Genomic DNA, 25,035 nt, shown 5'->3' on the forward strand with positions numbered 1-25,035 from the left:
GGCAGCGGCACCCCCGGGGCCGCCCCGACTGCGCCCCGGCACCCGCTGAGCCGGGCAGGCACCGCCGGGCTGGGGCAAAGCCGGGGGCTGTGGCCCGGTCCAGGCAGAGCTCGGGCAGGACACGGGCAGAGAAGGCAGAACACAGGCGAGACACGGCCAGGTGCAGGCAGGGGACGGTCGGACTGAGCCGGGGCACCGTCAGGATGCAGGCAGGACATGGCCAGAGAAGGCAGGACACGGGCAGAGCAGGCGGGACCAGCTCTGCACCCTGGCAGGGCACAGCTCCCCTGCTCCCCGAGCCTCCAGCTCATTCCCAGACAGTGAGAGGGACCCGGCCCCAGATCAAGCTCCACAGCCACGAGCTGCTGCCCCAGGGTTTGTTCCCCCCTTGCCTGGCCTGTCCCCGCTCCTCAAGGCCCTGGAGGAGTTCAGGCACCCGGCCTTACCCACTGCCCACCCACATTCCCCGCGGCCCCAGCACTCACCGGCAGCTCTCACACCCAGCTGGGGAAGGCTCTGGGCCGTACAGAGCCACGGGCAGGGCTGTGTCCCACATCACCAACTGCCCAAACTTCCTAGAGCCATTCGGCTGCCCAGGATCCTGCGGCGTTGCATCCCCAGAGCTCCATCCCTCAGAGACAAGAACGGGACAGGGGATGACACAGGGGACAACGTGCTTCTGGGGCACTGCCCTGAGTAACCACCTCGCCACCGTGTGCCTCAGTTTCCCCTCTGCCAGCTTCTACACTTGCAGGCTGTGGGTTAAAGGCTCTGCAGTGAGTCAGACACTGCTGGACTCCCTTTCTCCCAGCAATCCTGGTTTGGGGAAGGATAACTCAGAACGTCCCTGGCAAGGTCTCCCCTGGAGCCCCACAGCAGCAGGACCCCAGACCCCAGAGGCCTCTCCTGTCAAGACTGCTGGCACAGACAGAGTGGGACACTGGGGAGAGGAGGGTGCCTGGGCTGGGCGACCTCACCACTGCAGGGTGGACAGAGGTGAGGAGGAGGGCGGGAGGTGCGTTGTGCCAAGGGATGTGGCACTGCCATGGTCCCGCTTCCCCCAGCAGAGGGGTCCTGGCTCCAGCCTCACACACACCTGGCACTGGCTGCATTGTCCCAGCTGCTGCTCCAGCGCCCATGGCAGCAGGATGATGCCAAAGCCCCTGGTGCCAGCTTCAGTGGGGTTAGGGGACAGGCACTGTCAGTATCCACTGCCTGGCTCCAATCCCCCAGGAGCCTCAGCCAAGCATAAATATTTCAGGGGGCTTGGCAGTTTTGTAATAACCAGCAACAAAGATAAACACCGGGAAGAGCAATATTTTTCCATGTGGGCTGGAGGAGTTTAATATTTTATCACTCAGAGCACAAAATATTTATGAACAATCTCATGTCAATCACTGGCTGAGGACTAATCGTGACCTTTCCAAGCCAGGGAGGACACATTCCCACCATGGAGAGACAGTCAGACCTGCCCTGGCCCTGCCACCCCCACCCCAGGTCCCAGTTTTGGGCTGCCACGTTTGACCACCAGGAAACAATCCCGGGGCTGCTGGAGGTACCAAGGGCACTCAGCAGGGACTCTGGCACCTGGCACTGCCCTGTGGCACCGTGACCATGATGTCCAGGCTGCCCCCTTGTCCCAAGCTGAGAGACAGGGAACAGGGACCACCTCAGGCAGCCCTCCCTGCCTGCATTCCACAGCAGCAGGACAGACAGATGGGATGTCAGGAAGGCACAGGGCAGGCAGCCTGGTGTCCCCTGCCACAGCAGGAGGCCCAGCAGCGGCTTTATATCTGGCTTTATACTGGTTTTACCCTCCAGAGGCTCCCAGGAGGAGTGGGAATGCCACTCCCTCCAGCTGTGCCCAGCTCAGCACGGCAGCTGGGACCCTTCCTTCCCCACTTCCCCTGCAGCTTGCACAGGCTGGGGACAGACTCCGTGCCCGGGCGGGGGAAAGCCTGAGCAGCAGGGATGCAGAGCCCCTGGGCAGCTCCTTGGCTCAGCTGAGGGCCATGGGCACAGCTCCCAACCACAGCCCGCTCCCCACCATGGGACAGGATGGCACAATCAGCCAAAGGACAAGTCAGCAATGCACCAGCCACCAGTGAGGAAAAGCATCCACTTTATTACAGACCCCAAAGCGCCCGTGGCAGTGCCAGGAGGACCACATTTACACAGGATGTTTCCATTGTTCAGCAAGGGGAAGAGAGGAGGGGAACAAACCCAACTGACCCTACTCACAGCTCTTTGGTGCTAGAAAACGTGGTGGTGTGGCAGAGAGAAGCTGTGGGTGAGAGGGGCACCAGCAGAGACGAGGGGGGACATCTCTGACATCCACCACCACCCCCAGACACCTGCAAAGAGTCTGCCATGTGCCTGGACACACAGACACGGCAAATACATTTCACTGTCCCCCCAGCCTGCACCTAACCCTGCACCACCAAGCACCACAGAAACCCCCCCCACCTCCCAGCACCCCCAAAAACGCTCAAACACCCTTTCTGCAAAGAGGGACAGCAGGTCCTGGGGGGAATCAGCAACCAAAATCTCTTGGCTGGAGAGGAAGGAGGTGGGAAAGGCAACTGGTTCCCAGTAAGTCAGACCCCAGTGGGAGGTGAGGCGGCCAGGTCTCTCTTCACTCCTCTCCTCTCTCAGCAGCAATGGGCTCCTTGGTCCACTTGTCTGTGACCTCCTGGCTGCCTGCGTAGCCCGCCTCGGGGCCCGGGGCTCCCTCGGCGTCGCCGGCAGCCTCCAGGTCCAGCTCCTCGAAGGAGGAGCCGCTGGCCCCCGACTCGCTGTAGCTGTGCTCGCTGCGCGTGTCCGCCTCCTCCCGGCCGCGCCCGCCCGCCAAGGGCAGCAGGATGGACGTGGCCACCGAGGTGTCTCTGCTGTCAGTCGTGGCCTCCACGCTGATGGAGCTCGTCTCGCTCATGGTGTCGACGCCTGGGATGGAGAGAGAATGGGAAAGAGTGAGTGCTGTGGGAAGGAGGCAATGGGGATGGGGGCCACAGCCTTTGAAGCCTCTGAGGTATCAGGCCACAGTGGAGACCAGCTCCTGCCTCTTGTCACCTCCTTTGAGACGTGACCAGGTCAAGAATGGGCTGAGCTCAAACTGCTCCCTGAAATCAGGAGCCCCCAAGTCAGAACAAACAAGCACCAGCTTCCAGCCACAGCCTGACCTGGCCACACCATGGCCCACAGCTGCTCCTGGTGCACACCTGGAGCAGCAAGGACCTGGCCAGCCCTTCCTGAGGAGAATGCCTGTCTCTGGCGTGGCACCAGGAATGAGACAAAGAGCAGGAAGGACTCTGTGCTGTGAGGGTGATGTGGAGCTGCAGCATTGTTTAAGCACCCAAGGGGGTGATGGTACAAGTGCAAATCCTCAGATGCTCTGCTGTCAGAAGCAGGTATGTATGTCCAGCCTCGTGCCAGAGCATCCTGGTGCCTTCAGCACCCGACAGGCTGCTCCCACTCCCTCCATGGCTCCCCTACAGCCAGCAACTCTGGCAGCAGTGAAGACAGGCAGGGCAGCAGCAGGCAGGTGTCAGGGTGCCAGAGGATAGGGGGAGCCTTCCCAGCTCATTCTGGGCTTCTCCACATGACCTGGCTGCCAGCCACAGCCCATCTCATGACCAGGTCTCCCGGGGCTGCCCCTGCCTGCCCAGGTGGAGCCCTTGGCCCACCTCCTCCTCCCCAGATCCCTGCCTCATTAGCTCCATCAACAATACAATTAAGGAGTCGACAAGGAGAGGAACGTGGCAGATTAAGACCAGCAGCTCGGTGCTGTTGCCAGAGCAACCAGCCAGGAGACAAAACCCTCCTGTTAAACATTAATTATTGTTAATTATGACATCACAGATCCACGTGGTTTATTATGACATCACAGGTCCTCATTGTTAATTATGATATGTCTGCAAACACTGGGCAGGCTCTTCCATCATGGCCATCCCTGCTCTATCTCCTCCCTGCCTGCCTTGCAGCCGTGGGAAGTGAATGCCAGGCTCTGTCATTTCCCAGCACCTCCATCCAGGCTGGACTGAACACCCCTGCTGAGGATCATGCCCCACACCAGGAGCGAAACCAGGAGGAGCCCACTCAGCAGCAGCACTCATGGAGGACTGGGGCTTGCCACCAACAGGGCTGGAAGTGGCAAATGGGAACCTCTTTGAAGTCATCACCAGTGGGAGAGGAGAGCCCTCTTCTCCACAGTGTCTCCTGCTGGTGCAGCTCCATCCTCAGCTGCTGGCACGGGGCTGCCTTGGGTTTCCACAGGATTTCCAGCCTCCTACAGCTCCTGCAGCCAGGGTGCCCAAGGCTGGGCTGCTTGCTCTCCTGCAGTTGTGTGGCAGCCACTGATCTCCTGAAGGAGATTCACCAAGGAGGGAACTTTCCTTCCAAACATCCTTAAATCCTTTTTCTGAGCTGTTTTTCTTCCCGGCCTGGGCAGCTGCCAGCAGAACTGCTTGTAAATGGCAGTCCTCTGCCTCCTGAGCAGCACCATCCCACGGTCCTGCCGCTGAGTGACGGCTGCTCCGAGAGGACCCGGCACTGGCAGCAGGATGGGGGGCAGCCAGAAAAGCTCCACAGACACAGTGCACCCACTGCTTCATCCCACCTGGATGGCACATGGGCTTCATCCTGGAAAGGAACCCGAGCCTTCACCCTCTCACCTTGGCAACCCTTTGGGCAGCTGGCACAAACCGAGCCCTCGGCCCCTCCCTGGGCAATGCCAGCTGACCCCTCCCAGGGAAAGGAGTTAAAAACCACTGCCCACTAACACACACTGCCTTTGCTGCAGCATCAGGGAGCACCTCGACATGGAAACTACATTTACTCTAAGTTGAAAAGGATGTTCTGCACACTGCAGCAAGGCACTTGCTGCAGGGGACAGCAGCCACTGAGTGGGCAGCAGAAAGGTGGGAGATGCTGTCCCACCTGACAGCACCTCAGCAGGGCACTGGGTCAGCAGGGAGCCTCTGGGAAGATCTGCAAGGGATGAAGGGGAGTGTGCAGACCCTGAGCCTTGAAGACAAATTAGGGTTTGCAAGGTCTTTAGTGGTGATCTGAAAAGAAGAAATAATCTGATTTGGCCAAATTGGTGGCCTGAGGTGACATGGACATGTTCCCACCATGGCTTCATGACAGCTCATGTCATGTGTGGCTGTCTTGTGTCCTTCTAAGATCCCAGGGGACAGGAGTGACACCAACCCCCCAAGCAGTGCCCTTCCTGCTCAGCACCTCTCCCCTGACACCCCAGGGAACATTTTGGCTCAGAAGCTGTCATGTAACCCCATGACACAAAGCAAAGAATCTCCTGAGGAGAGGAGCAGCAGCTCAGGAAGAGGAGGAAGAAGACAGGGATGAAGCTGACCTACCCACTGCTCCAAGCCACCACTGTGGGAAAGCACTGCTGTCCTCGTTCTCATAGCCACCTTCCTCTCCCTTGCTCCAAGGGTGACAATAAATCGAGTCCTGTTTCCCTTCAGCCAGGCACTTTGTCACTGCTCTGTCACTTCTGATCATGTTCGAGCAGCCTCAGCTGGCAAATTTGCCCATTTCAGCAGCCTCGCTCTCCTCTGCACAGGAAAATGGCTCTGGCATGGCCACTCAGCCTGGCCAGGATCAGTGTCTGGGGTGGCCAGGCCAACAGAGCTGCTGCTGCCAGGGACCATGTGGGGTCAGCCCTGACAGGGGAACGTGGCAGGAACACCCAGCTGTCCTAACAGGGAGGCCAGGAAGGCAGTGCAAGGGCCTCTGAGAGGGCAACCAAAGCCCTGTGGAGGGCAAGCAGGGATTCAGCCCTCACCTCAACAGGCACACACGTCCAGCAGCTGTTACAGCCACTTGTCCATCCTTGCCCACACACCGTTTGGTCCTCCCATGACCCACTGCCCATTCCTCTACTGAAACTCGCCCCTGACCTTGCTCCCTCAAGGATGGCACAGCCATCCCACTGCACTCTCGCTCAGCAGGAACGTGGAACCCAGGAGTTTTCACTTGGGAAACAGAGGCACAGCTGGGGTGAAGCCATGATAGGGTGTTAAGGAGTCTCCCAAAAGCCAGGAAGAAGGGATATCAAGCTGCCAACTCCAAGAGACCAGCCAGGGATGGGTGCAATGGGAACCACTCACCCCACACTGCCAATGAGCCTGGGGGGAGCTGGCTCCCCAGACAGTTCAGCCCTGTGCCACACTGGGAATTGACATTCCCAAATCCAGAATGAGGGCAGGCTCTCCCCCTGCACCACCCCTGTGCCACACTGATGCCTGAGCAGTGCTCCACTCCTGGTGCTCCTGGGCCCTTTCCTTCCCCTCATTCCATCAAATATTCATCACCCCTAAATACAGTGTGCTGCCAGGGGGCACAGCTCGTCCATGACTGCTGAAGCTCACACACAAGCCACCAGGAGGGGGACTGGGGCACTTCCCAGGATGTAGAAGCAGGCAGGAACAGGCAGGGCTCTTTGAAGAATGGAAGCAAGCAAGGATGAGGCAGAACACACCAGGAAAGTTGCTCCTCTGTGGCACTGGGGCTCAGCCTGTGATGCCATCAGTTGTACCTGGATGCTGTGGGACAGACTCTGCTCCAGGAAAATGAGCACCTGAGATTCTGGGCAGAGCCACAAGCTCGGGAACCATCTGTGCTCATGCCAGCAAGCCCGTGTGGAGAGGCTGCTTTTGTTTGCTTTCACCTTCCACACACAGCAGCGGGGTCACACTGCAGAGCACTGCTGGGAGGGAGCCGGGAGCGGGGACCCGCCGAGCCAAAGCCCAGAAAACAATTAAGTACAAAACAACTGATCCTGATTGACACCGGCCCCCTGCAGACCCATCAGCCGCCTTCCTAAAATGCTTCCTGTCTTTCCAATGACCCTGAGGATGGCAAAGAAGGGATGGAATTGGTGCAGAGGCAGCCACAGCCCCTGGTCCCTTCCTTGTGTGCTGAGTCCATCCTCAGCAGAGCTGCAGCACCCTGCTCTGTGCAGCACAGACAGCAGAGACCCTGCACCATGTCCCACAGCCTTGGTGGCTGCTGGCTTCACTCACAGCCACAGGCACCCAGCACCTCACAGAGTTGGCTCAGGAGCAAGGACAGCAGACAACAGCCTAAATGCAGAGATGTGCTCCAAGGTCAGGAGGCTCGAGAAAACAAATCCAAGCTTTTCTTACACTTTCAAGTCGCTTGGTACCGTCTGGCACCAGCCACAATGACAGGTGAGGAGAAATGGCAACACCTTCCTCTTGGAACTTCTCAAGTCTTTAACTCAAAGGAAGCATATCCAGCTGCTGGTGGGGAGTTTCTTGAGCTGTGACTGACCAGTGGTGTGTTCACACAGAGCATTACTCAACATCATGTCCATGCTGAAATCACACTCAATGCTCTTATCTCAGTATTTTGGGAGGGGGAAAGAGAAGCCTTGTTTTGCTACCACGTGAGGACACACAGCCTAAAGCTTCTGTGCACAGAGCAGCCTCAGCTACCTTTGGGAGAGGAAATGGGGCTCAGAACCTTCCCAGTCTCCACTTATCCACTGAGGCACAACTGGGTAGCAAAGCCCTAGACCTGGATTTGTGCAGCTCAGGCACAGCCAGAGGAGCTGACAGCCACCATCAGGGTCTGCCACCTGCCCCCACTGTCCCAGCAGCCCTTTCTGAACCTCCAGCAGAGGAGGACCATTTGAAACATCCACCCAAACCTGAGGAGGATCAAGAAATAACTCAAATACAAGCAACTGGGGCTGAGCAGAGATCATGCTGACAGGCAGGTGGGGACACTGCTGTGCCCACCCTCCAGCTGGCAGAGGAAAGCTTGAAAACTGTCATAGACATCCTGGGATCTCCTGGGTCATCAAGATCTCATGTCCATCATGCCCATTGAAGGGGCTGTGACTACCTGGAGCTCACTTCTAGAGGGACTGCCCAGGGAAGAAGGCTAAAAAGGATGGGAAAAGAGGCTTCTCTTTCTCCAACTCAGAGGTGGTTGCACATATCCCAGCACATAAAATTGTCAGGAATGGAGGATCAGTCTCATTCAATGAGGTGTAATCTTCATGGGACCACCAAAGCCCTCAGGCAGGAGCTGCACAAGCCACCCATAGGCTTGCTACATCCTCAGCCAGAGCAAGGATGTGACACCCATCAGAAGTGGCTCTGCCACTGTGCCCAGCAGTGACAACCACAGTGCAACATCCAAGCCCAACTCTTTAGTCTCACAGGCAGGGCCAACCTCACAGGTATTATTATTCTAAGTTGGTTTTGTGCAGACTCAGCAGATGGCACTGCATCATATTGCACTGACAGAAGTTCATTTATGTGCCTGGAAGGGAAAGGGTGGTGGAGGAGCAGGCCCAGAGCTGCTGCTGGAGAGCCTGGCCCAGAGTGAGAAAGTCCAACATCATTTGCCTTCTAAAACTGGGAAGACCTTCCAGCAGGGCAGAGGACTCCCAACTGTGGGCATGCTGGCAGTGGCACCCCAGGGAAAGCACTGAGACAGCCAGGGCACAGGGCAGGGGCTGCTGCGAGCACCCTGGCTGTGCTGTGGGATCACGGCCCCCTGAGCAGGGCACAGGGAGCACACACAGCTCTGAAGGCACCACCCTCGAGCTGCCCTTGCTCCCATGGATCCTGAGGCTGTCAGAGCCAGCCCCAGGGCTTTGGGGCACCTCTGGCCAAGCAGGGCTGGTGCTGCCCCAACACAAGGCACACAAAGAGCAGAGCCAAGTGAGCACCATGCTAACACGGGCCCTGGAAGTGCTGGGAAACAGCTCCAATTAGACTCCTCATTGCAAGGCTAAATGGACAGAGCTCCCAGAAAGCAATTCCCAGGCTTGCTTTTATGTGATTAAGAATTAAAGCGACCCAAACCTGAAGATGTGTTGAAGCAAATGACCCAACTGCCCGTGAGGCGAGCACAGCCCTTATGGATTTTTCATACCCATTACACAAGCATGGGGCAGGGGGAGGCCCCTGCCAGCAGCCAGCTCAGATGTGCTGTCCAGTGCCTGGGAATGCTTGGGCAGCCAGCTCCTACATCTCACAGGCACGGGAGCATGTGGGCTGCTGAAGGCAACTAGCATTTTGGGTTACTATAGCACTGCTGTTCTGCGCCTACAGCCATTGTGGTCCCTTCCTGTATGAATACATCCAGGCTCCAACAAATCTTGCTGAGCAGATGCTCTCAGGCAACTCCACCACGAGCTACAGCAACCTGGTATTTAAGCTCTTTGCAATCCCAATATGTAACAGATGAAGATGAGATCAAGGAAGATGTATATGACAAAGAGAAAAACAAGCCCAGCTGCAACTAAAAGCTGTGAGATCCAGCTCTGTGCTGACAACAGTGGGCCAGTGGCTTAACCAAAACTGCAAGGGTTCCTGGGTGCTCCCCGAGGCATGCCATGACATCTCAGGGGACGTCATCTCAGATCCCTGGGGATCAGCCCAGGGTGAGGGGAAGAGGTGTGCTGGGTACCAGGTGGGGACAGGCCAGTCCCTCTGCTCAGGCAGCAGGACTGGGGATACCAGGACCCCACCTCTGTGAGGGATGATGAAGATGGAGCCTGTGCACAAGCCACAAATACCTGTGATGTCTGTCTGGGCGTCCTCAGCCACAGCTGCAGCAGCCCTGCTCTTCCTCTCCAGCTCTTTCATTTCAGGCACATAGAAGTCCCCCTGGCGGGCGAGGGGACACACGAAGTAGATGCGGTCCTGCTTGTAGATCTCGATCCGGGGGTGGGCACACAGCTTCCTCTCCTGGAAAACACAAAGCAGCCATGGGCAGGGATGTCCTCAGCCCCCAGCCCAACAGCTCCCCCATCACACTGACCTGCCAGCCCGGCCAGGTCAGCCTGGTCCTCTTTGCCCACAGGAGTGGAGGCCTAGTGAGGAGCAGAGGGTGCCATCCCAAAACCAGGGTGCTGCTTTCCCCACCACACCAGCCCCAGCTACCAGGGCAGGCAGGTTTGGCCCAGAAGGTAAGCAGCCAGGAGGAGATGCTGAAGACCCCCAGTTCACTTGGTTTTGATGTGCTTATTTTGGGCTGGAACGAGAGGTTTTGGGGAGCCAGGCAGCTGCTTCACACAGACCTGCCAGATCTCCAGTTCCTGCCGGCAGCACAGCCCCACAAAGAGCACAGCCCCACAAAGAGCACAGCCCCACAAAGAGCACAGCCCCATGAGCAGGCACAGCACTGCTCTGCTAATTAATATAATCCAGAGCCGACAGCTCAAGCAGCTCCTTTAAGGACGGCGAGGGCAGGGGGAGTGGGAGATGAATCCCTGGCATTTCAGACACGTCCCCCTCCTCCTTTTCCTCACCCCACCTCCCCTGGCAGTGCTGTTCAGGACCTCAGAGCCCAGCCTGCCAGGGACCCGTGACAGGGGCAGGTCCCCGGGCCGTGCTGAGCCGGGCTGAGGGGACTCCCGGGGTGCCGAGGCCGGGCCGAGGAGCAGCTGGACCCCTCCTGCCTCCCCCTCCTCGCCCGCCCGCCCGCCAGCTGCTCGCTGGCAGAGGGGGCGGCTGATTACAAGCCGGGTGAGAAAGGAGAGTGTCTCTTTAGCGGGTTTTCTTTTTCCTTTTCAAATCGCTGACAGCTTTTATTTAACCCTGCAACCACCTTGATTATCATCCTCCTCCTTCTTCCTCCTCCTCCCTGCCCCAGCTATTCTCTTTCTCCCTCTTGCCCTGATTATCCTCTTCTTCTTCCCTGACCCAGTGATTTTCCTCCCTGCCTCAACTATTCTCCTCTGTCATGGCCTGCTGGTGTGGCTTGTTTGCACATCCTCCAGCAGGGTCCACATCCCTCTGGGGCTCTCTGTTGCCAGAGCTGGCCCCACACCAAGAATGATGAGCTCTATGGACACATCAATCATGACCTTACAAGAGCCTGACTCCCTTCAGCCCTGGGGATGGACCAGTGTGATTTAAGAATCATTTATTTCCCAGACTAATGCTGGCACCAGGCAGGATCCACAACAGACATGAGCCAACACTGACCCTCTCCTGGTGCTGGCAGCTGTACCACCTGAAGAGCCACCTCCATGCTGCCAGGATGCTGTACAAGAAATACAGGCAGAAATCCCACGGGAGCAGTTTTTGGATCCATTTTCCTGGGAAACCCTGCAGGATCTGGCAATGCAGAGGCCCAGTTTACCCAGAAACACCTCAGTGGCACAAACATGACCCCAACAGAAGCTTCACCTGTCCCATCCCAATGCCTTCCAGCCTGAATTTCAGCAGTCCCTCCTCCAGCCGAGGAGGAACCACATTTCCCATCCCAGTGCTGCAGGGACACACAGGGACGCAGGCGGGCTTCCAAGGCACTCAGGGTTTGGAGTTCCCACTTGCAGGCAGGTGAAACACTGGGGCCTGCAGCTCAAAACTGCATTAAATAAAAACAAGCTGGGTTGTTTTTAGCAGCAGAGCAGAGGCGGCTCCTATCACTCCTGCTTTTTCAGCAACAACGCAGACAGGAGCCCTCCCCGCCGCTCTGCCCCTTGCCCTACCAACCACAAGCCCATCCACCAACCTCCAGCTCAGCTCCTTATTTTAGGTTACTGCAACACACACCAGAGACAGGTATCTCCAGGATTTGCAGAGTTTTTTGGACAAATCCAGCTGGCCCTCCATCACTTCATGCACATAAGGACAGCTCAAAGGATCTTAGAGCAAAGAGACCTTCATTAACTTCATATGAGGTCTCCAACCAGTCCAAATCCTCAGGGCTCCAGTCTGGCCTTCAAGACATCCCAAGCAGACTTTCCAAAGCCCCTCCTAAGGTTCCAAAAGAGTGGATCTGGGACATACCCTCTCCATACAATCTACTCTAGGCTGCTACAACTTCTAATTACACAGGCATAGAAGTGGCACACACAAAACACAAACACCCCCTCTGCCCATACAAAATGTGGGAATCTTGGCTTTTTAAGGAATAAAAATGTACACCTGCATGAAGAGCAGGACTGGCTCTTGAGCCAAATGCTGTTTCACACTCAAGATTATCCTGTAAGAGAGACAAGGATGTTCCACCCTGCCAGGAGCAGCTCTGTGTCCCTGAAGCCAGAAGAGCCCAGGTGTCCAGCCCAAAGCCCATGGCTGGGGACCATGGTGGGACCACACCAAAGTGGCTGGACACTCACTGTCAATACCCATGCCTGCCTCATTAGGGACAGCTACAATACTTGATTTCTTCCCAGTTCATCCAGGGTTTTTCCCAAAATGAAATGGGGTGCTAGTTTATGTCTGTACAAATTAAGCTGGAAGCCAGGCTAGTGAGCTGGCCTCTGCTTCTATGCCTCTTCCCAGAGAAACCCAGCCTCTGGCAGGGCTGCTGCAGAGCTCAGCACTGGCAGGTGGGCTCAGGAGAGGACAATGTTCCCAGGAAGGAGCAGGGATGTTGCAGCTGGGAATGCTGTCCTGTCCAGCCTGGATGAGGCTGCATAAAGACTTGAGAAATGGGCAGAGGCAATGAGGTGGGGAGCCATGACACTGGAAATGGATGAGGGGATCATCTAAAGGGAGTGGGAGATCAGCCTTGTGATCATACCAAAGGAGATTAGGAAGCAGGCAGAGGCCAGGCAAGAATAGTGCAGCAAAGTGCAAAAGAGGCTGGTGACACAGTGAGTTTGGGATTATCCCCATGGAGAGAAACACTGCAGTGAAAAGGAACAACCCAGAGAGACTGGAGAGCAGAGGCAAAGGTGTGGGAAGAGAGCGAATTAGCAAAGGCTCAACAACATGGCAAAACAACAGAAAGGCTCAACAGGCAGCATTGCACTGCCACTGAGAAGGGAGCCCCTGGCTGGCTGTGCCACCAAGCCAACAGATGGAGCAGCAAGGGGAAGGTGGAGTTTGCAAGGCAGAGCCCTCCAGTCAAATCCAATGCAGTCTCACACGGCTGGAGGAGCTCAGCGAGAGCTGAACAGTGGGACACTGTCAGTGCCAGGCTGCTGGCTGTGACAACAGGGCCAGTAAGTGGGGCAGGGAAGAAGACTTGTCCCTTTGCAAGGTCGTGCAGTGCCACCTCCCTCCTCAGCCTCTGCCAGGAGCTCTCCCTTCCTATGGCCAGCAAAGACAGAGGCAGCAGGGCAGCATTCAGGGCTGATTTCTATCCAGGACCCTCCCATGGCACCTGAAACAGGGGAATCATTGCACATAATCCATACAGCCCATCTACACACACAAATGCATGCAGAGTCCACAAGTTCAGCTCTGACAGAAGAGCAGCTCCAGCACACTCCTGCCACGTCAGACCCATGCTTCCCATGAAACCAACTCCTTCTCAGCCCATCTGAGGAACGTGGTGGGGTGCTTCTCACCACCTTCTCGGGAGCAAGGCGTTACGTAAGGGAAGACTCTTGCACTCCTCTTTCCCAGATGGAACAGCACCTCGCCCAATCTTTAACCTCGGGTTCCATATCACCTCCCACCACGTACTGACTGCGGGATTTCCTCCAGGTCACTCTCATCCCGCTAGGAATGGAGCATCCCCTACCCTCACACATCACAAAGGACAGGATTATGCAATGACCAGCATTTCGGGACACCTTCCCCAGCAGCATGAGGTGCCAGCTATTCATCAGCACAAATCTTCCTGCCCCTACTTGTCCATAAGGTCACAATGTGTGCTCATGATATGGCTTGGGCACAGCCTCCCAGGAGGAAGATGCCCTCGCTTTCCTGGGTGAGCACAAGAGCAGTCCCAGGGCGACAGAGGACAGGACAAGGTGTCTGAGACATGACCTGCAGTCATTAAAATCCCAGCAGAATTGTGCTAAGCAGAAGGAGGTGGCAGGGTGCTCATGTCACACCACAGCCCTCAGCACCTGCTGGGAAACAGAAGATGAGCTGGGGCACTGTGGGGACTGTCTTTGTCACTCTGCCAGGCTCAACTGCTCAGAAATTCAAATGTCACCAACTGGATTTGCTTCATCTCCCAGTGCTGCAAGCATTCATCCTGTTAGGAGACCACAAACAAGCCTTGTGGATGCTCTCTGGATCCTTGCCATGCACGGGCATGCTGGCAATCAGGCTCCAGCTGAACCCAGAACACTTCTCGTGTTGCCAGGAAGGCAGTGGGGAGGCAGCTGCTGTCCTCACCCCACTTCACCCCACAAGCTCCCTGTCACTCTTGACTCCTTCCTGTGACCTCCTGGAATGACCTACAAGGTGATGGTTAAGTCACACCAGCCCACTGAGTCCCTGTTTCAGGACTGATGCTGTAAGGGCAGTTGAGGAGAGGTTTTTCATGCCACCACTAAGCTTCCTGCTGGAGCAGAGCTGGAGGCTGAGCTGTTTGTGCTGCCCAGCAGCTCCTGGCTCCACTGCAGTGATGTCCACTTCAGGCTCCAGCCACCTGTGTGCCATGGGAACACAGCCATTGCTTGTGCCTGTCACCCAACCCTGCCACAGCACCTTCTGCCTGCAACACATGAAAAACGTGCCCGTTAAACCCCAGCCAGGACTGGAAAAAACATGGGGAGCAAGCAACTAGCAGATAAAAACCTTCTTCTTCCTTAGGGAACCAGGCAGCCCCAAGCCACCTGGCCAGAGCCACTGGGAAAGCCAACAGTGCAGAGTCCAGCCTAAGAGTGCTCTCTGCACAGTGCCAGCAACTTCCCAGAGGGGCCAATGGACACAAGGCCAGGAGGGCCAGACTCAAGGAGAAGCTGTGGGTTGTTCTCAAGGATTATCTAAACATCATTTTGGCACAGTGTGCCTGGAACTGCTGCTCACCCTTGCTGTAATTGTGGCAGGATGTGCTGCTGCCATTGCAGGGAAGCAGAAGGGCACATGGAACTGCTGTGACACTGGAGCAACACCAACCACATGAGGAGCTTTTCCACAGGCAGCTGGGCTCAGTCCCTTCTGTTTATTATGCTGCCACACCTGAAGAAGGAATGGATGGAGGGTGCAAACACACAGGGAGTTGTGACCATTGCTGGGGAGTGCTGCCTGTTGGGGGGCTCACCAGCATCCCGGGCACCACCACAGCCTCACTGCCACAAGCCTCCCCTTGCCTGTGCTGCCAGCACTGGGGCTGCTCTGGGCAGTGCCAGCAAGTCAGCTGGCACCTGGCAGAGTGTGGGGAGACCCCCGGGAGACCCACCAGCCCTGTCCTCACACGCCAGACAACACAACTCCCCCACACCTTCCTTCCAGCTGGAGGCATCCATCCTCTCCATCTCCCAGCGATGGAGTCGGACGCTTCAGTCCCAGGGATTTTAAAGGAACAACAAAACTGCGTGGAGCTGAACGGCCCTAAATCAGTTGCTAAAATTAAAAGCTGAAACTGAGCCACCAGCTAGGACTGGGGGGGGAGTGTGCTGTGTGCCACATCCTCCTCGCTTCCTCACACGCTCCATGCTCGGTGTGTCATCCCTGCTTATCTTAGAACACGGGTGCTAGGTAGTCCTGAGAGGCTTTGCAATTCATTTGCACAGCACTCAGCACCCTTTGGTGTTCTCCCTGTGCAGCCAGGAGACAGCCTCCTTGCTGGGCCATCCCTCTGTCCCAGAACCAGAGTGGGAATGTCCCTGTTTCCAGTCCTCTTTGCTCAGACAGCAGCTTGAGGTTAGACACTGCTTCAAGTCACCCATGTGAGCTGATGAAAGCATAAAAACAGAGACACCCCTTCCTCCCAGGGCCAAGCATCTCCTGGGCTGCATGGACAGCAGCCTGAGGGGGATGTTTCCCCTCAGTTCTGCTCTTGTAAGACCCCACCTGGAATACTGCCTCCAGCTCTGGGAACCCCTCCATGGACATGCCAGGGCAGGTGCAGAGGAGACCACAGAAACACTCCAAGAGCTGGAACAACTCTGCTATGGAGAGAGTTATGGTTGTTCAGCCTGGAGAGGAGAAGCCTTTGAGGAGCCCTAAAGTGTGCTCATAAGAGATGTGGATTTTTCAACAGGGCCTGTAGTGACAGGGCAAGAGGCAGCAGTTTTAAAGCAAAAGCTAGCAGGTTAGACCAGACACAAAATACCTTGTGCTGAAGGATGTTAGGCACTGAACAGGTTGTCCAGAGAAGCTGTTGATGCCCCATCCCTGGACACAGCCAGGTATTCAGTGCCAGGCTGGATGGGGCTTCAAGCAAACTTCCCCTGTAAAAGACATCTCTGCTGGCCCACAGCAGGTGGACTGGACTGGATCACCTTTAAATATCCCTTCCAAACCCAACCCAGATTCTGGTCCTCTCTGCTGGGCCACAGCCCAGCAATGGGAGACAGGGATGAAGCTGGCTGCTCAGGGCTGTTCAAGGAAGGGCAGAAATCAGCCTGATACTGGGGAAAAGCCATCGGCCCAAGGCATGGCTGGGCAGAAGGAAGACAAATTGCTGCAGGGAGAGGCAGGCAGACATGCCTTACACCACTAACACCTCAAACATCAAGGAAACCCCGACATCCCAGCTAGCAGCTCCAGCAGGGTGCAGGTGGAGCCGGGCAGGCCCTGCCTCTCAGGGGATGGCACCCGGAGCCAGCTCCAGCACACGGCACAGCCGCCAGCACCGGGCTGCCAAGGGCTGGGAACAGCTGCTGCTTCCAGCCTGGAGAAACTCACACTTCAGAGGTGGTGAGACTGCTCCCACGCACGTGCACTTTACTTTCAAATCCTCTGGGCTGTGAGGTGTTTCAGAAACAGAAGGTGATATTATTGCAATCAAGAAAAGGCCATTTCCATCAGCCAGCAGGAAAAACGAGTGCCACCAGCAGCACTATGGCAGCAGAAAACAAAGTCTCGCCAAAGGATAACAAATCCTCCAGGTAGCAGAACACAGAGCCTGGCAATTAGCACCTCCCACACCGTCAGCATCCTTGCCTGCCCTCAGCACACTTCCCCCTTCCCACGGCAGGCCCCCCATCCTGCCTCCAACCAGGACACACCGCCCTGCTGATGTGGCAGTGCCATGGCTCCAGGACAGGCAGGAGAAAACCAGCCCCCGAGATCCTCCCCGCAGCAGTGAGAGGGAGTGGGAGTGCATTTGGACCGTGGGAGCTGTGAAACACTGGGCTTGATAGCTTGGGAGAGTTTTTCATTTTCACCTCAGTGAAGGCAGCCCTCCATGCAATTTACACCTTGCCCGCCCGCGCTTCCCAGGGCCAAACCACCCAGCTGCTCCCATGGCTCCTCCAGGGCAGCAACTGCAGACTGGCAGCTGCCAGGCACGGACAAACAGAGGTAAAGGAATGAGCCCGGGGGAGTTGGTGGAGATCCCAGCACCCTGAGAGGCCAGGCAGGGACCAGGCACAGGCTCCCAGGTCATGCTGGCAGCTACTGTGAGAGTCATGAACACTGTTCTCCTCCCTGGGATGGAGATTTCATCCTGTCCTCCAGCAAAAGAATAAGCTCCAGCCCTACCTCGCTAGAGGTCCTGACATACTCTGGACCTTTTCCTCTTCCAGCACCCACTTGAGCTGCAAGAGAAATCCTGCAGCACACAAAGAGGCATCCATCATCTTGAGAGATGAGCCAGGTAGCAAGTCCCAGCAAGATAAAACCTCTCAGAAAGTAGCCACAGGCAGTCAGAGCCCCCAGAGAGAGGGTAGGACAAGCCTTGGACAAAACTGCCAGCCCAGACACGTTCAGGTACATCAGTCTGTGTGCTTCCAGGGATGGATCGTGCTGCCCCCAACTACAGGAATGTCACCTGCAGAATAAAGAGCAGATGGTGCAAACTAACACAATTCATGGGGCTTGGGTCCCCCCTGGTGTTACGGTTATTTGTGAGTAATTAGTCCTGGAGCAGAGAGTTGCAGAAGTAAACTTTTGCATTAAGAAAAATTAGTTTTCCCAAAGACTCAGTGCTTTTCACTTTCCCAAGTTCCATCTTGCTCCTGTACCCACAATGGATAAAATGCCAGCTGGGGAGATGGTACTCACCAGCTTCCCAGAGCTCCATAACATTCTCATACTCTTCCTCCTACCTGACACCACCACTTCCCATTTTCTTGTCCTCCTTCCCCATCACAGCCACACACAAGCTCTCTGAAGGGGACTTTGATTTTAACCATTCTGAAAGCTCAAACACCGGATTTTCATCACAAAACAAGGAATCTGTGTAAATCCACATAATCTCTCCTCTCCTGAGGAACCAGTCCTGGGTTCCTGTCCCAATTCCTAGGAACTCCATCACTATGGGAGCACAAGGGTCAACAGCTGCACACGAAAGGAGGCGGATGAGACTGTGGGAGAGCAGGACCACAGCTGGAGAGGGCTGCCTCTGCTTCAGAGAGCGGATCTCCAGGGACCAACACACTCCTCCCAGCCCTCACAGGATGCTTCTTCAGCATTAATCACAATGCTGAAGGGGTTGATGCAATGATCTCTGCCATCACGGATGACTGGAGCAATGCTAAATCGCTTTGCCTGCTCTGTTGCCTTGGCAAGGCTGCCAGGAGCAGCAGCTGTGGCAATTTCTCTGTCTCCTGTCAAGGCAGGGCCTTTCAGGAAAGGGATCATCATCCAAGATCATCCCCTGTTGTTCTGCCTCAGCCAGGCAGCCCACTGCACTGCAGCCTCCCACCCTGCATGGGACACCACACAGGTTAAAAGAGCCTCTCCAAGTCTTGTGTCTGTCATGTTGCTCACAGGGAGAGTAAGTCCTAACTAGAGTGACCTGCTCTGTCCTGCCATGAGACTCTTGTGGTGACAGACCTTCTTCCACGGATTAGCTTGGAGAGCTCCTCATCCAGGTGGACACTCCCAACCCACCTTGATGGCTTTCTCTCCTGGGCCTTCATTCACTTGAGTACTTGCCCTTCTGCAACAAGAATGTCCAGACAAGCTGGAGGCTTGTGGTTTGCAGCCTTCTCAGACAAGTCCTTACCCACAACGAGTCCTGTCTGAAACCCTCTTGCAGCAAAGCCAAAGCAACAGCCATGGAGCAGGAGCAGCAGAGCCTGGTGCCCACAGCACATGGGGGCTCTCAGTCTCCTGAGACAAGGTCTGAGCTGCCCCGTCCAAATCTCAACCCTTTCCTCTCACTCTTTGGATTGCAGGCATCTCTAGTTGTTCTTCCACAGCCTCAATCACCAGGATGAACTCAGGTGTCACATCAATGGCCCCAGGAGGAAAATGGACAAGTGCAATAAATACCCTCCCTGTCCCTTCCTACCTCCTTGAACAACCTTGTCTTTCTGCAACGCCCCCAGCTCCCAGGCTTCATGGAATATATTTCACGATGAGCTAAGCTCAGCCTCACACCATCCCTTCACAGCTGAGAAAGCCAAAAAGGGAAGCTGAAGAACTTAACCTTGCTGAACTTGCACAGATAAAGCCACCAGCAGCCCAGGGCAAAGCCACGATGCAACCACCTGATTCCCAGACAAAATAGTCCTCCCTGCCCACCCACGGGGACTTGCTGTCAGGCTCATTGGCCTCATTTGGAAGGCAAGGGAGATCCAGAGGAAGAGATCAAGTGGGTTTCAGCCTGGTTTGCTGAGGAGGAATAGGCAAGCTGATCACGACATCCCTAAGCGCATCTGAAGTACAACACGTTGGCAAATCTGATGTCAGAAAACAAGTTTCCAGGACAGAAGGATCTTCAAAGCTGTCAGTTAAGTGCAGCTAACAGTGCAGCAAGATTGTCTGAGCTCTGGCTCAGGGAAACCCTGCACTCACAGGCTTGTCTGGGATGACAGGGGTCCCAACCAGGCTCTCTGTAGGGCAGACACTCATGGGCCACTGGTTACCTTTGGTTCACTGCTCCTCCTTCCCTTGCCCCAGGGACAGATATCTCTATGTTTTAAATGCAAGCCAGGGCTCGAGACAAATTCCTTCCTGAATGCTTATAAATGAACAAGAGGCATTTCCCTGCAGGCTTTCAACAAAGCCACCTTCAAACCCCCACATCCAAGAGCTTGCACCGAAAAACCCGGCAAAGGACAAAGAGACAGTGACTCTGGCGGGCTCCTGTGCTGACAATTCCCCGCGGTGAGCTCGGCTAATGAAGCCCCCAGAGCCCGCAGCCCCCGCGGCAGCGACTGCCCGAGGAAATGCCAGCACATCCCATGGCAGCACGGATGGATCGGCACAGCCGGGCACGGAGCGAGCGGCACAGCCGGGCACGCTGCCTGCAGCGCGGGGCAAGCAGGGCACGTAAGGGAGGAGAACCGGGGGCACCGGGCAGACCCACCAGGGACAGCTCCAGGTGTCCCCGAGCCCGGACACGCCACCTCAGCGGCCACACGTGCTGGGCACTTCTCCATCGGCCCTGCTGCTGGCCAGGCGAGGTGAGGCTGCCTGTTCTCTGCAGCTTTCACCTCCTCCTCCTCCTCCCCGGCCCTCCAGGGATGCGGCCCAGGTCCCAGGGGGCTCATTACCTCGGTCTGGGGAGCAGAGCAGCCGCTGGCGTGCGGGAGCAGCGGCTGGCGGTGCCAGCAGGGACACCAGCTGAGCGCCTCCGAAGCCGGGCTCTTCTGCCGGCAGCACAGGCAGCAGGGGAGGGGAGCAGCTGCTTTCAGCGACCTTTGCAGTCTGGCAACTGCTCCTCTGCCAGCACAGGATCGTGAGTTTGACTGTGCAGATCAATCAGTAGGAGAAATCAGAGCAGTTAGGCAAGGACAGAGCCCAGCCTGACTCTGCCCTTCCACAAGGATCCCATTTGTTCCCAGATGTGCTCCATGAGCTGGTAAAGCTTTGGAGATGCATCACACCACGCAGCTTTCCAGATCTTTCCCTCCTGGGGAGGCAACTCAGCATCTGTACCACTGCTCTGCCCTGCCAGGTACCCCAAACCACACACAGCCCTGTGTAACATCACTGACAGCAGCACAGCAGACAAACCTGCAGCCACCAGAGCCTCCCCAGATCCTCATTCATGCCCTGAGACCTGGAGGACATCCCTCCTCTTCCCAGTGCTGATGCCCCTCCTCAAACTGGGTACCTGGAGGATGGGGAGGACTTTGGGGAAGCATTATCTACAGCTCTGTCCCATTCTGCCCTTCCCCAAGCAGCCGCAGCTGCCATGGGCTGGAAGTGTGCTCTGCCTGCTGCAGCTCTGTCCCAGGACACTGGTCCTGTGCCCCAGGGAACAGCAGAAACCATAGCTGAGCCAATGCTGTGGGTCCCAAAGTAGCTCCCACCAGGAGACACAGCTTTGAAGGGGAACTGCTGGGAGATGAAGGCAGTGACTTCTTGGGGTGGCAGGACCTGGGTGGGACAAGTGAACTTGGCACCTAGAGATGCACGTGAGAGAGGAGGAGGAAGATGCAAGAACAGAGAGGAGCTGATGGCTGTGTTTCTCCACTGTGAGCCCACAACATCTGGCAGCTCCTGCAGCCACAGCAGCCATTCTGCTTTGCTCATTCCTGTACTGCTCAGCTGAGAAGTACCGAGCAAGTCTTTCTCCACACTGACCTCTTGATAAGCTTTTGCCAACTCACGGGCTGGTTACTGAATCACTGGGAGGACCTTACCCCAAGCTGTGAATCTGCACAGCGTGAAGAGCAGAGCAGCTGGCCCCAGCAGATGATAGATATCTCCCTTCCTGCATGTCAAGGACCTGCCATCAGCTCCAGGCAGAAATAAACCCCTGAGTTAATGACAGTAACTGGCCATCCAATAGCAGGGAAAAAATGCAGGTGTCCACAACGGGAATGAGGCCATTGTCCCCTCCCTGCAGCCTTCCCAGAGTGTTGCTATATTACAGCCTTACAGAGTGGGAACAGAGCCTGTCAAAAAATGCACGATGCCAACAGGCAGCTGCAGATAGGGCCACTCTGTGATCAGCCATTCTCTTCATCCCCAGGGCCAGGACAGCCCTTCAGGTTTCATTTGAAAGGCAACAGCCCCCAGTGCCATGCTGGGACTGGGGCTCCCACACCAACCACTCTCCCAGCTGCCTTAGAGCTCCATCTTTGACCTTCAAGCAGCATCTTTGCTGAGTCCTCCCTGTGAAGATAAGGGAAAGAGACACAGTAGCAACTTAAATGCACTAGGAGATTTTCTGGTTGGTGGTGTGTGGAATGGGGGAACAGAAGCAGAAATTTCCAGGGGTTGTGTGATGCAAATGTGCCCATCCACAAATTACCACTGTGATCAGCAGCCAGAGCCAGTAGCAGAGCAGCTGGCAGCAGCAGAGCAGCTACTAACTTTCTGTCTCCACTGTACTCAGCTCTGTCACCCCTCTTCATCCCTGCAGGGTTGTTATAATTCCTCACATTAGCAGAAGATGCAGGTAAAACCATCTGTCTGTGGAGCAAGCACCCGGTGGTCATTGTACAAGCCGCCAAAATAAAAAAAAAATCATTCCAATTACTCCATAGTGACAGCAAGTCCCAGGCATCCTTCTGCTCTGAGCCTTTGAAATGTAAAGCCATGCTGTTTGGTGTCATTTAATTTGGAGCTCAGCCTCAGATCAGCAGAGCCTTGCTGAGCTTTAGGAGGAGGCAGCCATGCAAAACATACATGTGCAAAAAGCAGATGTCAGTGGCCTGGAAGACAAGCATACTCCAAGCTTCACCAGTAACTCCATTTCATGGCCCCAGCATCTCTCTTTTGCCATCCCAGTGCCAGAGGAGGCTGACTCTGTCCCCAGAGCTGTATTGAGCCTTTGCACCAAATCAGTACTGTTTCTCTCTGGTACCTAGGAGAGGTGACTTCCCATCATCATCTCCCCTCTTAGGAAGGTTTGCTCCTCTCCTCCATACCGGAAGCACATCCTTTTTTGGATTATACACCCAGCCTAGCAGAGGTGGCAGGGCAGAGGCATCCTACCTAAGGGAGAGCTTGTCTCTGACAAACCCAGCAGAAATGCATCTGCTCAAGCCAGGCGTGAGCCTCTGCCTCCTCACCCTCATCTCAGCACTGAGGAACCCAAGAAAGGTGAACGTTGGGCGGGCTGGGGACAAAGAAATGGGTTGGACTAAAGGCACCATCAGGTGCTGACCCACTCTTGAGGGTAACAGGCACCTTCCATCTCTTATCAGCTCCAGGCACTGCACCAGATCCTGAGAGAAATTGGCTCAAGGGTGACAGAGGACAAGCACTGGCTTGTGCTCCCCAGGGAGACTGGTCCCTCTGCCCACTGTGGTCTGACAGCAGGGGAACAAATACCTTTCCTTGTTCCCATGCAATTGGAGAGGTGCCAGGTGACCCACCCAGCACAATGGCCACGGAGGTGAAGAGAACTGCCGTGACTTGTTGCTCGCTTGGGATGGAGCAGGGGAAGCAGCTTGGGAAGCTTGGACATCCTGCCCTGCTGCAGACCTCTCTCAGCTGCCTCAGGGCAGTTCTGAGCTGGAGTAATCCCTTCCAGCCCCAGGCATGAGTGGTGGAGTTAGAAACTGCCAACATTTCTATTACAGCTTCTGATTTTCCCTGGTGTGGCTGAAGCACAGGCTGAAATAAGCTGCCACATGCTGGAAAAGACACAAAAGAAGTCCTAGAGCTGAGGGCTCACAGGCACTCTCCAAAAGCCTGCAAGCCAATAAATTAGCTCAACCTTTCTCTTTCAAGGAGCTCACAGACCAGTCTGCAAGCTGCTCTGGAGCCCTCAACAGCTGAGGTAGCTGGATACCATGAAGATGAACCAGTCCTGGCAAATCCAGAAGAGTTCAGAGGGCCAGGATTTGGCAGCCTATTGGGACAATCCAAGTTGTCCTGACAATAAACAGACAGTGGGTGTTTGCTCCTCAAAGCAGGACAGGATATACTGGCTGTGTGCAGGTCTGCACTGAACCATTGCACCTCTGCACACCCTGCATCCCCTCCCCAAGGGCTGTGAGTCCCTGTGGGTCTGGGCAGAGTGACAGCCATGAGGCAACAGCACAGAGAGAGGAAAAGCACATCCTGAGCCCATGAAGCCTCCCCAAGACGTGAGCAGCTCCACAGAACACCACACCTATCACTGTCATGAGGAGTGGCCACTCTGGACACCTCAGCCTGCTGACTCTGCCCAGGGCCAGCAGCATCAATTCAGACAGCATCCCCAGGGCAGCAGCTGCTGCAGGCAGGCAGAGCTGGCAGAGTTGTGTGTGTGTATATCTCCCTGTCAAACAAAGAGACCCTGAGGGACTTCCAGTGTGGCCCTTTGCTTCAGAGCAAACAGCTGGGCTCAGCCACCTCACTGGTGCCCCAGCCACCAGTGCAGCCCCAAAGCTGTGCCTTGCCTATGGCACACATGCTCTAGGCAGGAGGAGGAAGAAGAACTGATTTTGTTCTTTCATCCCTGTGATCTGATCACCACCCAACCTCACAACTTATCCATCCATATTTTGACTCGCTGCAGAAGAGAAATGTTTTCACTCTCCTGCCCTCCCCAAAGCGGGGCCTTTCCTACCGTTTTATATCTAACTAGAATTGAAAAAGTGCAAGTTAGTCATAGCACAATGGTCCCTTTTCTGGAGGTAAAAATGCCACTGCTTTCAAGTGTATTATCTTCCTGCTCCACAGGTTTCAAAGTGGGAGCTTCACAGCCATGGAAACTGGGCCAACAGCATTTGTTGGAAAAGAGCAATATTTCTGTGAAGCTGTTTCGCATTTGATCGGGTTCATTTTGCTATTTCTTAAGCCTGGCACAGCTGGCAAGGTCTGGCTCAAAGGGCTATGGGGAAGAACCTGTCCAGACAAAACTCATTAGGACTCAGCTAAAATAATTGCAGAGAGGCAGATCAATCTCATCCTTGAATTAATTGACTAGCTGTCAAGAAGGAAGACCCCAAGGTTCAGGACACTGTCGCTGCTGGAAAGAGCTGGACACGTCTCCAATGCCTGACAAAGAAAACCTTTTGAACCAATTGCATCCTCTGGGATTCTCTATAAATACATCTGGGGAGAGCATACGTACAGATCGAGTCGATAAAGAGATCTGACAGAAAAGCACTGTAGTATTTTACTCTCCCTCCTTGCCCAAGGCAAACCATTTCAGTTCTTTCTCTTCCTTGGACAGCCATATGAAATATCCCCGGCCTCTCCCGTGATCATTAATCCTCACTGCAGAGGGGAAGCAAATCTTTTGTCTGAGAAGATTCACCTCTGCGAGAATTCTGCAAGGTTGAGCAAGTCATTACAAGGCAGCTCTCCCAACTTCCCAAAGCAG

At 55.5% G+C, this 25,035-nt stretch overlaps 1 protein-coding gene across 1 annotated transcript in view; it reads right to left on the reverse strand.

The window, feature by feature from the left end:
* Positions 1 to 2,105: 2,105 nt before the first annotated feature.
* TEX264 (testis expressed 264, ER-phagy receptor) overlaps positions 2,106 to 25,035 on the reverse strand; it is a 39,013-nt gene continuing 16,083 nt past the window's right edge. Inside the window, exons 5-6 of the mRNA XM_064432515.1 lie at positions 9,581 to 9,752; positions 2,106 to 2,943 (exon numbers count right to left, since the gene is read on the reverse strand). Coding sequence (XP_064288585.1) covers positions 2,636 to 2,943; positions 9,581 to 9,752 — 480 coding nt within the window. The 3' untranslated portion in view covers positions 2,106 to 2,635. The remainder of the gene's footprint in view (positions 2,944 to 9,580; positions 9,753 to 25,035) is intronic.

This window comes from Passer domesticus, chromosome 9 (assembly GCF_036417665.1).
Source record: "Passer domesticus isolate bPasDom1 chromosome 9, bPasDom1.hap1, whole genome shotgun sequence".
Taxonomy (NCBI): domain Eukaryota; kingdom Metazoa; phylum Chordata; class Aves; order Passeriformes; family Passeridae; genus Passer; species Passer domesticus.